The sequence below is a fragment of the Antedon bifida genome, chromosome 2 (assembly GCF_963402885.1).
Source record: "Antedon bifida chromosome 2, ecAntBifi1.1, whole genome shotgun sequence".
NCBI lineage: Eukaryota > Metazoa > Echinodermata > Crinoidea > Comatulida > Antedonidae > Antedon > Antedon bifida.
In genome coordinates, this window is record NC_136227.1 from 11535401 (window position 1) to 11549428 (window position 14028).

Genomic DNA, 14028 nt, shown 5'->3' on the forward strand with positions numbered 1-14028 from the left:
TCATAAATACCCTTGTACCAAAACAAAGGTTGAGAACAATTGAGTTAAAACTCAATAGTTGTTTCTCTACATGGAAATCTTTAGTAAAAGGCGAAAGATTTATGCGTGATGCAGAGAAACCAGAGTGATTAGAAACCTGTACCTATAGCATATACATAGCATCACCTATCGAAATAAATAGCTTTGAAATCATGTAGACCTAACGAAATGCATAAAACTTGGTCCAGCTGCACTAGAAAGTTTAACACTATCGGTTTAAAGCATTTTGACTAATAATTTATAAAATAATAATGTATATTAATTTTTCCAAACTTTAAAAACAAATAAAAGACAATAATAAACATTTATTCATTCGCATATTTCAAATACTGTAATTGTGTTTTAAAGTTGACTAGTGGCCTTTCAATGTGAGCGAGTGCCACGTAAAAGGAAATGAATTGTGGAAATTTGAATTGAATGTATTTTAAAACTTTTAATATTTAATTCGTTTTATAATATAAGGTTTCCATTAAAAATACAACATCGCCGTACAATATATGTCCCATAGAAACTCAATCTGAGAAGCTGTACAATAATAATTTGTATTATAACATTGAATTCATAGTACTCTTGTATCAAAACAAGGGATTAAAAAATCGAGTTGACACTCAATTAGTAGGGGAACCAGAAAGGGTTTACCTGCACCCTCAAACTATATTAACCTAGTTTTTTGTTGTTGGCTGAAAAAAAAAATTAGATGCCGGGGCCAAAATGTCAATATGGTAAAAGTCATAACTGTGAGTAACTTGGTAACTACTGGGTGAATTGGAAAAATGTTGGTTAAAAACTACTTAGTCATTTTTCTATTCACATCTAATCGACAATTTTTTCCAAAAATGGACCACTGGTGAAGAAATTGGCCAATCTTAGCAACAATTGATTAGAAAGTGGTTATTTTGGTCTGAAATTACTCACAAAGTATATGCTTATATTTGCCCTAATGTAAAAAATCATAAAAGTGTCAATAAACACGTAATTTTGACCTTTGGTATACCGCCAGAACAAACATTTTTGGCTTGGAGCAAATTTTTCATATCTCAAAAGTTGTTGGTGTCAAAATTCTAAGCAGATCCATATTCCTATACACTCTAATGGAGAACGTTTGCCAAAAGTTACCATGAAACTCTATTTTTGACCATTGGTCCAGAAAATGGCCATATCAAATTCTCAGCAACCATTAATCAGAAAATTTTAAGTTTAGTCTTAAATTTCTAGCAATCGAATACAAACATTTTGAAATTTTTTCTATAGCTGCGAGAACAATTGTTGGTGTGAAGGACATTACATTCTCAATAACTTGTCGTGATTAATATCAATTTACACTTGTAATCCATGTTGAACGCACAAATGTGAAAACGCCCCCAAATGTGACAAACGCACCACCCACAAATGTGAAAACGCCCAAAAATGTGAAAACGATCATCGCCCACAATTGTGCTAACGCCCGCAAATGTAAAAAAAAAGACACTATCGTTCACAAATGTAAAAAAAAGAAGAAATTTTCACCCACAAATGTAAAAAAAAACACAAATTAATGTATATAAATAGGCCTATATTAACATTAACTCGTAAAATACTAAGCTTAAGTATCACAATCGCTTTGGTCTAGCATTAAATTTGATATAAATTGGTATTTTTTCACATTTGTGGGCGCTATTTTCACGTTTACGGGTGATGTGTTTTCACATTTGTGGTTGTTTTCACATTTGTGGATGATGCGTTTTCACCTTTGTGGTTGTTTCCCATTTGTGGGCGTTTTCTTGTGGTATCAACACATTTACCACAGGTAACGTGTTTCAATTTATCATGTGGTACCTGAAAAGTCTCCACTTTTTCATAACTTGTTATATTTCGACTTTAATTTAAAGTAATAAACGTATTAATTCCTATTAATTTGAGACCAAAACTATCACTGTGACCTGGTTGCTAAATATTCGTATGGCCATTTTCTTGATCAGTGGTCCAATATAGAGTCCTTTGTCAATATCAATCAATACGAGTGTATTTTTATATTACGCACAACAATATTCGCTAGTTATTCAAAACTAGAGGGTGAGCTCCTCCTCCAGGAGGTGTAGACGATAGTTTATTCAATTAAATACCACACTAATTGGTATAATTAATACATTATTTAGTTTAGTACATTTATTTTAGTGTTTTAGTCTTTTGAGACTAACTTCCGCGACACATTGGGCCATTTTGGCCCAAGAAAGAAGATGTTTTAGACGGCTTGCAACATGGGCAGAAGTATCCCAGGGTTCTAACGGGAGTTAGGTTATTCCTCCTGAGCTTACTCAACAACTTGGCTATCTGGGTTTCACTCGATTTAAAAAAAAAAGGTTTTATCATCAGTTCTTCGGATTTAATTTTATATACTATTTCCCACAATATACTTTGATGCTTTATGACTATATTTAATTTGATCTTTATTTGCAGTATAATTTTTATTTTTCAAACTACTGACCGCTTCACAGGCGCGGTCCGAAAATAAACAAAATCTAAAATGGCTATCGCCACCAACGGCCAACTTAGTTGAAACCAGGAAGTTGCAAGTTAAACCCGTGAACACACCGTGAACCCGGAAATTACTTCTACGGCACGGTGGAAAATCTACTGATTAAATTAGGACTTTTGTTTCAAAACCCTTTATAATATATAAATATTGAACAATTATCGTAATAGTGAGAACTGATGTTATCAAATCTACGTTTCGTGTTACATCTGAGATAGTTGATGTATGTATCCAAGACGAAGATTTGTTTTTCCATTGTGCTCATATAGATAGGCCTAAATGTGCTCCACGCAAAAACGTTTGTGCAGGCTATAGGTTAAATGTCAAAATAGGTGTTTTTTAACATTCTGTGTATTTCTATAGTTTTGAGCAAATATAAATATATACTTTGCGAGTAATTTGAGACTAAATTTATAACTTTCTGACTAGTAGTTGATGAGATATTGATATGGCAATTTTAATTAATTTGACACCAAAATTATCACTTTCTGATCAGTGGTTGCTCAGATATTCATAATGATTAATTACTTGACCAGTGGTGAGAAAAGAGGTTTCCGTCCACTTGTAGTAGAAAACGCCAGCTAATGTCGAAACAACCGTTAATGTAGAACAATCCACCGCTAAAGTAGTAAAACCTCCGGCTAATGTAGAAACACCAACAGCTTATGTAGTAAATAAAAATCAACACCAGCTTATGTGGTAACGAAAATTACCTCCCAGCTTATATAGTTACTATTGCCAGCTAATGTAGAAAATGTTTATATTGAATATATCCTCTACATTAGTGGTGGATTGTTCTGCATTAATTTAACGGTTGTTTCGACATTAGCTGAGGTTTTCTACATTAGCGGTTGTAACAAGTCCATTTGAACTACAGAACTAAAAATGTGTGTTTGAAATTATTGGACTAATTTCAGTCCACTGAATAAAATAGTGGTTTAATCCACTGTACTTGACTATATAAAATTGATAAACATGTTGATAAACTTTACCGTCCATCCTCCTCCATCAGTGTTATATTACAGTACAGATGTAATGAATGTTTACCAATTTTGGCATTCTTAGAAGTTTCGAAAATGTCCTAGACATCTTTTATCTATGATTCTATTACAAAAGACTATAGTAAGAAATGATATGTAGAAAAAATAATCACAAACTATTAGTATTATTTCGATAAAGATATAACGTGACATCAACTGGATGTCTTTTTCTGACTATAAAGTTGCTCTCTTTCATTCATTGTTATTACTAGATGGTACGCTCGCTTCGCTCGCGTACCATCTAGGTCGTGCCCACAGATGGTTCTCGACTCGCATAGTAATTTCAGAGTTAAAAAAATGGCGATTTTAAATAAGTACCGCAGGACAATAATACATGTCGTTTAATGTTAGTGAATGGTATAATAGAAATCACCTCTCAATCAATACAGACAAAACTAAGGTCATGTTATTCAGAAACAGTCGTTCAGTAGATAATAGCCAACTGGATATTAAAATTGGGCCCACCAAAATTGAACAAGTTGATAGTATAAGATATCTGGGAGTTATTATAGATGAAATGTTAACGTGGAATCAGAATACCCAGTCTATCAGTAAAAATATTGGGTATAAAATTACAATGTTGAGTAAAATGGCGGGATATCTAAATAGATCATTATTAGAAACGTTGTTTTTTAGTACCATACAACCTTGTGGTGACTATGCAATAACTGTTTGGAGAAATACCTCTGAGCAAAACAAGAATATTTGAAGCGTCTTCATAGAGCGGCTCGCATTGTAACTAAAAATTTTGATTTTGTTGACGTGAGGGGTGATGACATTATTCAGAATCTTTCTTGGAAAACATTTAAAGAGAGAAGAGATCTTTATCTAGCTGGTCTAATGTATAAATGTATCCACGGCCTTGCGCCAACCAGATTGACTAATGATACACACCCATTCAACGCGTGGAGTAGACAACTTAAATATTGTTATACCTCATTATACCCGTAGCAAAATGGATTTGTCTTTTAAAGTTGCAAGTGGAAAAATATGGAATGACCTGCCAGCAGATATAAAACATTCACCCACGATTATGTCCTTTAAAGCTAGATACAGATCTCATTCTTATCATAACATTCACCTTCCTGTTATTTTTTTTTTATTGACTTTTTATAAACTGTTTTTGTATTGTATTTAAAGTTGTTTCCGTTTTTGTCGACAGGACCACAATGCAAAACAGGTATATTCAACTTGATTGTGTATAATCCTGTATAAATATGTTGTTAAATAAATAAAAATAAATAAGTTTACAGAAACGAATAAATAGACACGGTGATTTATGTACTCAACTAAAATTAGCACCCTGGTAATTACTTCCGAAAGTAATGATGTTATGAAAGTGTGATTTTAGGCATAGAATATGATGATTGATGAAATTATACCACGCACATCATTTCCAAAAGTGTGAGGCACGTGGTTTTTAGCAACGCACAGACTTCTTTCTGATATTTCGGAGCATATGTTGTGATTACCAATCGTCTGGACTCGATCGTCCGACAATCAACATATTCTAGGCCTAAAATCACACTTTAGCAAATATGCTTAGCCCTAACCTAGAGGCCTATGTAGAAAATATTTTAATCAATATTTTATAATTATGGCTGTATTCATACAATATTCCTTTAGTAGTACGAACGATGTCCACGTAAAAGACCTAGTCTACATCATCAATTTCGTTGATTTCCTCTGCCTCGCACTTTGTTATTACCCATCATCAACCCTACTGCAAAGCATATAATTCTTAATACATAATATTTACCACCGGCAAATATATAATATTCGTTCGTAGTTTCTATTTTTAATAAAATATGGTTTTAAAAAAGCGCACGCATCATATTAATTGTAAGAATAATAACGGCTTTTTAAAAATCAATTGGATTTGCTAGTAAAAAAAAATCAAAGTTTAATATCTATCAATCAATACGCGCATTGTTATCAATTACTTGCTCGGTTTACTGTGTTATGATTAGATAGCGTACAATATCTAATAATAACAGAAATCACACTATCTACTATGTCCATGGAGTATAAATCAATACAGCAAGGATGTTTTCCCAAACTTTAAAAAAGAAGGATGTTGTGCTGATTTTATTGTATTTATCAAACGTGCTCTTTGAAAGTGTATAAATAAATCAGTTGCAATTTATTACGGAAAGTATGAACCCACTTTCTAAAGCATTGAGAAAAAAGGGTTACGCGCGATTAATTTACTGAAAAGTCCTTAATACGAATACGAATAATAACTCTAAATACGTCCTATAAAAACATACGTCCTTACGTAAATGTATACATACGCTCTTGAAATTGCCATGGCTCTCGAATACAGGAACTTTGGCGTTAATAACTGGAAATTGTAAAAATGAACACAGAGGGAATGAATAACGTCAAACGCGATTTAATCTGTAGCCAAATATAATTGCCATCAGAAATTTAAAAGGAAAAATAAACTTTAGACTTGAATTGTCTGTATTGCATGGTATCGGCCTGTCACATTCTTGTCTCATTATTTTATGATGGAGTCGTATCTTCATATTTATAAAATTCGTAGCAAACATGGATTGTTTTCTTACAACAACGTCTTGCAATTAAGGAATATTAGTCAGTTTCTTCTGATTTCTATTTAGCAAATTCCGATTTAACTCGAAAATTATAGATCGCATAGGCCTAGGCCTCCTAATAAAATATTAGAGTAAAGGTTTAAGAAATATTTAAATTCTAGTTATAAAACACATTTTTATTATTCACATTCCTTTAAATGAAATTAGATAATTATTTTGTCTCGATTAGACACTAAAAGTAAAGTATTGTTCCATGTACCAAGGTAGAATTTTTGGTTCTAACGTTTTTTCAGGAAACCTACTGTACGGTTTATAAAAACAAACACATCAGAGCCAAACTTATGTGGAGTTTAATAAGCTCAAAATAGAATTCAATATTGCACAATATTAAGCTATATAAAATAAGCATAACATAATATGTATTCATTATATAATTGAAAAAATTAAAAATTGAAAATACCAACACGAAAATTGACCAATATATATACAGACATATAAAATGTGCAAAGTCAAAATAGAAATATTTATAAAATTCAATATAGCTCACGATATTGTGATTTAATGAAATAAAAGAAAATTGCAATATTAAGAAATCAACAAGTTTATTTCGATATTAGATTTAGGCCTAGATATTTAATACTTTTATTGATTTCATGGTAACTATAATAGATTGGAACCTCTCTATATTTTCATTGATAATAAAAGGTCATAACAAAACAGTAACATTGTTATAGCTTATAATTTTAATAGACTAATTGAAAAAAAAAACAAGGTAGGACATTACAGTGTGTTTCAATATACTATCGATTGTAAATCAAACGATTTTATTTTCTTGTCCTTAAGATTATAGAGACTTAACATTTTTTTTCATTCTTCATGTTTTATGTTTAAAACATGTGATAAGCCTATCACATCTCCAATACAATCACTGTATATGTTATGCGCCTACTTTTAATGGTTTTCAGATAGACCAATTGCTGCAATTCTGAGTGCTACATGATTCCTTCAAAAAGACAAGAATGAACTTACTGCCTTGCATTGCCGAGGTTTTAAGCAATAACCTTGATCATTTTGATTACTGGCTTATGCCTAATATAAGACATCGGTGAAAGAAACATTCGATTAAAATAAAAGTTTCCATGGAGAGGTCGTAGGACCGAGGCATATGAAAGAACACGGACATTGTCTATTTACAAACTACAGAAAAATATCTTTGGATACTCTTTAGACTTGCTAAATGAGAAAGGGAAATCCCCCTTTTTAATCGGTGAGGAGCAAAGATCTTATATCTACCTTTGGTGAGGAGCTCTACGCGTGTGTATTTAATAATAATAATAATAATATTTATTTGAAACAACACTTTTTGAACAGTGGCACACATGCGTAGATGGTGCGTCCATACCAATTACAAAATTTAATTCAAAAACAATGGAAAATAAAAACTGAAATTAAAATAAAACATATTTGAGATAATGACATAAAATTTGACTCGACGCTAATTCCAAAACTTATTTTCAAACTAAAACTACACTAATACAACTACTAATGTTGCAACATCAATGGAAAAGAAAACACTTTTTTAAAATAAAACAGTTCAAAGTTGTAATACAATTGCATTTCTTAGTTTCCAAGCACGGCTTGTGTACATTTTACAATAACTGTCAAACACAGCATAAATATCGTGAGAATTATTTTTATGAAATAACGTGCTTCCTAGGACATAGATAGGTCACCAAAAATAAAATTAACCCAAGTATCTACACAAGTATTCATTGCAATAAGATTACGTTAAAGTGTTTGCAATTCTTCAATTCTAATACAATGTAACTTAATACTACAAATAAACAGGAAATTTTTAACATCTTCTTCACCTGACCCACAAACCTTACACTTATCATTTAGATTATCAATGTTCCACTTATTTGTAATTTTTCCAAGTGGTAAAGTGTTTGAACGAAGTTTAAATTTATTTAATTGTTGTGATATAGGCCTAGCCTACTGTACATTATTCAGTTATTGTAATTTATTTGTTCACTAACAGAACAAACTAACTAACTAGCGGAGTATGATTAACATCCTTAATAACTAATATTAATTCATAATGTATAGAAATATAACTTAGCATTATGAACTACGGTATAACACGGTATTACGATTTATTGTATAGGCCTAACTGCATTTTTTTGGTGGTTGACGTCGATCCTTACAATACGCTAAACAAATAAAGACGTGTTCAACTTCAGACTGTTGCATAAACTGTATTAATTAAATTTTATTTTGTATTAATTAAAACAAAATTAATTAAAACGAAGCAGAGTCAGGTGTGAAATATGTTATAATGGAATATTATATGGAAAATTATTATGTAGAAAATTATATATTAAGATGATATTATAATGAAGAAGAAAAATATTGCATGGGCTGTCAGTATTAACACATTTTTGTTGATAACCATTTTTTGTTTGTTTTTGGCATATTCAAAGTCTGATTTTATTCATCTTAATTTGTTTGTGTTTTTGTGAGTCAAAACATCTTTAAACATGATATGAGTACTAGTCACGCTTCATTTTCATTTCGGCCCAACTCAGGGCCAGAGGATTTCTAGTGTTAGTAAAACAGTTAAATGAGTTTCCATACTCTCCATTTAAATGACATGAGAAACAACTTCGATACCACCAGGCGCCTTTAAATATCTTGGCACATTCGCCATCCCTGTCATCATTATCTCGGTCACGTGTCGAAAAACATTGCCCTGGACCATACTCCAATACATCAACTAAAAAATAATAGTAAATAAATAAATCTGAATATAGTTATAATGAAATAAATATTACATACTTTCCTAAATTTGGTTAGAAACAAAGTAACGTGTTTTCTTATACAGTATATAAAATAAATGTTTTGAGTTGATGGTGAAAATATTTCACGAATTGAAATATTCTTTCCATTCAATATACTTAATATATAAACAAGAAATATTTCTTACAAAAAACGCCGCCCGTCATTTTAAAATTAATCATTGTTCTTTTGATTAATTTATGATTAATTATTAAAAAGATGTCCTTTAATCGCAAAGATACATACAAATCACAGATAGTTCTTTAATTATGAATCACGTGCCCATTTTTTCACTAGTTAATTGTATACACAGCATTTGAAAGAAGACATGTGTACCTTTCCAACAATGTATTATTTGCCAACAAATATTAATCTACTAATTAAAAAATGGCATTTAAAAATGGTCAATGTTGAACTTTAATGTGCTGTAGCCTGTGTGTGTGTGACCTCAACTTGAACTGTTGTAGGCATGCAACTGAATACCCTCTAGAGACAACGTGTATGGTACAAGTGCTTACATTATATATACCCATGCTTACATTATATTTTAGATTTAACGCCTAAGACGCATGACCCCTCCAATTATGGACCAGGCCATTCCTCATCCAATCGGTGTACACACACTGTACAGCCTAAATGGACGCCGGGGATGTCCATGACTGACTGACGGCTGCGGCTGGCTGCCAAAGTCAGCCGTAGACATCAGGAGCGAGAACTCTGAAATCCGACGGTGGTCCAAATTGGAGGAGTACACTGCATCATGGAGTTATTTTGCTTGATCTCACTTTGTATTTTTTCTTTTTCTGTCTCAAAATGTCTTTTTTTGTAATTGTAATGCGTCCGTCTATGTTTCATGTTTTATCCTTGGTGACTACAAAGACAAGCCACTTTGGCTTCTGTGTGTCTTGACCATAAACTATGTAAACTGTCTGTTGATGTTGAATAAATGTTGTTATTACTTACTTAAAAGAAGTGAAAATTCTTCCACAATCTGTTTATTCGCGTCAACCAATCAAAGGGCAAGAATCCAAAATCGTTCAACATCAACATTAATTATTTTATTACTCTTGTGTATTAGTTCAAAAGCATGGGCCTAGTATAGTCTAAAACTGTATTTGTGTAGAAGGCTAGGCCACTGTCCTATGTCTTCCTTCTTGGAGAAAACAGGGACTTTTAGATTTTCACGTCCGCTATGTCGACCTCTACCCTATTACGTCATTTTTATGCGCTTGTGGTAGGCGCCTGATACGTTGACTGAGCGCTTGTTCAGTGGCATTTTTACGTTCTCTCTCCGTGTGTACCAGTGGACGTATGACGTCATAACACTGCTAAAGTTTACCAAAAATCATGGCCGAGAATCTCGCGATGATTTTCTGAGAATGTAGTAAAGTGAATTTCAGTCAAAATATATTTGCAAACTGTGAATTATTGATTTTTATTGGTTATTTTAAATAAAACATTTAATAATACAGGTTGTGGCCTGGGTCTTATCACTAGGACGCCAGCCTTCGTTCAGAAAATTAAGGATCTCGGATAGGCCTAAGCCCGTGTACTTTCAACGGCCCAGCGCGGTGGAATAGCACCACAGTGAGCGCTATTATAGAGGTTACAAGGTCAGAACCGAAGGTCAATACGTCATACGTTCACTACTGATATGATACGTCAATGTATGTCCACTTAATCTAAAAGTTCTTATATCCCGAATAAGTCCCGAATGATGTATAGACTGATACAACTATATTATTTTTCTGAACAAAAACACCAACTTGCATTTTTTTAAACCAAAAGCTGAACGTGAACCATTATTATAAATATCACTTTCCGCTAAAGGTAGATTTCAAACGGCACGTGATGCAAGATGTATAGGCATAATATAATGATATATTCTAATTTTGACTTGTAATCAATATAATGAAAATAATCCTATACTGTCAGCAAGATTATTCAATACATTATAGATTACATTAAAATGCAGCACGGATATAAACCTAACGTCCAGCCACTTTCATGTGATGAAACAAATAAAAAGAGATAGAAAAAACGAAACTAAGTTATACACACTATTAGGCCCACATCATCTCACGCGCAAACTAAAAATTGGAAAATCGCCATACAGAGCCAAAACTTTAAAAATTGCTCTTTTCTTAAGTACATAACAACACAGCAATAATAATAACATTTTTTTTCTCATATTCCAGTCTACTTAACTTTTATTGAAAGTTAGTTAATAGTGCAGGCTTATTAATAATAACAATCTGCATTTACCAGTGTTGCTATTTCTTAGATTTCCAAGTTCCAAAGTGTAGTCGTCACTTTCATTCCTGATTCTGAAGGATTCGTATACTGTATAGTATGTTTCACCAGAATCCGTTTTCATATCAATTCGAAGGTTGTACTTTCCAGATGACGTCATCTCATGTATATTGTCATTCCCCAACCAGAACCCACCATGACAAATATTTCCAAAACCATGTTTATACTCCTCCCAATACCGATAAAAATCTATTGAATTATCTTCACGTCGTTGGAAAACCTAAAATATACAATAGCTCTTGTATCTCTGTTTAAAGAATTTGGACCACAGCACAATTGAAAGAGGTTACACTCGGTATCAATTGCGGATCGTGTTACTAGCAACTATTAATAATTAGATTCTCAAAAAATTTCATCTGGTTTCAAATGGATATTAAATAAATCAATGTTAACTTTTTGGTTAAACCAGTTGACAAGTACTTACTTGCTACGTTTCAGCTACTTTCAGTAGCCCTGAAAGAAACTAAGATCCTGGAACAAGTCCAAAGAAAATTAAACACCAATTTGAAAACGGAGGACATCGTGGAGCTGTTAAGCCTAGTTCTTAACACAACATATTTCACATTCAATGGTGATATTTACTGACAAAAAGAGGGAATGGCAATGGGCAGTCCTGTCAGCCCAATAATGGCAAATATATTCATGGAAGACTTGGAACAACGTGCCACAGAAACAGCACCATCACATATCAAACCGATTTTCTGGCGCAGATATGTAGACGATGTCCTGGCAATTGTACCAATTGGATTTGAAGAAGAACTCCTCCAACATCTAAACACCATTGACCAGACAGGCCAAATACAATTCACTATGGAGAACATGAAAAACAACACCATCCCTTTTCTCGATACTCTAATCACTATTCAAGACAATGGTAACATAAAAACATCAGTGTACAGAAAATCGACACACAGACAGACCAATACCTACACTTTCAATCAAATCATCCACTCGAACACAAACTCAGCGTAGTCAACACCCTAGTGGACAGATGTGAATCCATCGTATCAACAGAAGAAGGACAAAAACAAGAAATGAGCCACATAAAAGCAGCTTTATCAACATGCGGATATCCAGACTGGAGTTTTAAAAGAGTTAAAGACAAATGGGAACATAGAAAAGCAAAGAAAGACAAAGAAATAACAAGAAAAATCCAGAGTCAACATTGGTTTACCGTATGTCGAAGGGATGACTCAAAGGCTAAGAAGAACATTGAAACAGCACAATATAAATACATATATCACTCCCAAAAACAAATTAAGAGAAAGTCTCGTTCATCCTAAAGACAAGATTGACAAAGATCAACAGTGTGGTATAGTCTACCAAGTAGGTTGCCACAACTGCAAGAAGGTATACATAGGGGAAACAGGCAGAGCATTAAAAACCAGAATAATAGAACACAAAACAGACGTGGAAAAAAATACGGTAGGAACAAGAACCAGGAGCGCTCGCCATTCACAATCTAAAATTCTACACAAATCAGCTATCACAGATCACGCCACCATAGAAAATCACATACTGGATTTTGAAAATACAAAAATATTAGACAAAGAACAACACTACTTATCAAGAAAAATAAAAGAAGCCATTTGGATAAGAAAAACGAATATGAACATCAACAGAGACCAAGGAGGACATGAACTGAGCCACATCTACGATGACTTAATAAAAAGGGACACCCGAGCATCCAAAGGGGGACACCAGCAGAAAGCTGAACATCAGACGGGAGATGGCGCAATTCACCGAACTATGACGAATGAAAGAACATCATGTCAACGTCATTTGCGTGATCAAGGCTACTGAAAGTAGCTGAAACGTAGCAAGTAAGTACTTGTCAACTGGTTTAACCAAAAAGTTAACATTGATTTATTTAATATTAATAATTATGTAAATAATACAAATTGTAACTTTGTTTTGTAAATAATGTTTGTCCCAACTCTGACGAAGCCCATTTGAACTACAAAACTAATATACCTGTAAATATTGCATTTCTAGGTTTGAAATTATTGGACGAATTGAATGAATAAAATAATGGTTAAATCCAATTGACTATATACAATTGATAAACATGTTGAATAACTTTACCGTCCATCCTCCTCCATCAGTGTCCATATCACAGTATACAAGCAATCCGTTTCTACCACTTTTGGCAATTGGGTATAATCCACTTTTTCTTGACGTTTTCAAAATATCCTGGCAATCTTTCACCTAAATTTAATAAAAAATACGGCAATACAAGCCTGTTGATAAGACACGTAAATTAACTCTTAATCGTATGCCTACGACAATAAACATTTTTTATTATTGTTTTTATTTTGATTTAAAAATTTGTTTCAAAATGGAAAAATATGTATTTAATTATTGCTCCATGGCTTAAATCCACAATACACAATTTGTTGACAATGTCAATATCTGAAATAGTAATTATGTGGGAGAATTTTCCTACAACCCCCACTACTTTTGTGTAAACCGAGGTGCACATGAGTTCCCGTCATGACTATGTTAAATTGAAGTTTTTTTCTTTTAATGAAATATTCAAATCAAAGTGTACAAAAAACATTGACTTAAGGAGTGATAGGGACGACCGAACTAACTACGTCATATACGAATTATCAAAGCTTCTTTATTAACTACTCCCTTGGAGAAAATACGTACATTTGTTGGAAGTGAGTATACACCCTTATCTCCAGTGTTTCCGAATCTCAAACTGCCAGATAATTCACATGAT

The 14028-nt window shown here is 32.8% G+C and overlaps 1 protein-coding gene and 1 non-coding gene across 2 annotated transcripts; both read right to left on the reverse strand.

The window, feature by feature from the left end:
* Positions 1–8: 8 nt before the first annotated feature.
* LOC144836517 (U5 spliceosomal RNA) lies at positions 9–128 on the reverse strand. Its single transcript, XR_013611345.1, has one exon. It is a non-coding gene; the product is annotated as a U5 spliceosomal RNA (small nuclear RNA).
* Positions 129–8701: 8573 nt separating this feature from the next.
* On the reverse strand, positions 8702–13525 carry LOC144835439 (ficolin-2-like). The gene is made up of 3 exons (XM_078690524.1): positions 13386–13525; positions 11253–11520; positions 8702–8925 (listed from the first exon to the last, which is right to left on the reverse strand). Exons 1-3 carry the CDS (start codon positions 13410–13412, stop codon positions 8702–8704), a joined length of 519 nt encoding a protein of 172 aa, XP_078546650.1. The 5' UTR covers positions 13413–13525.
* Between the last annotated feature and the right edge of the window lie 503 nt (positions 13526–14028).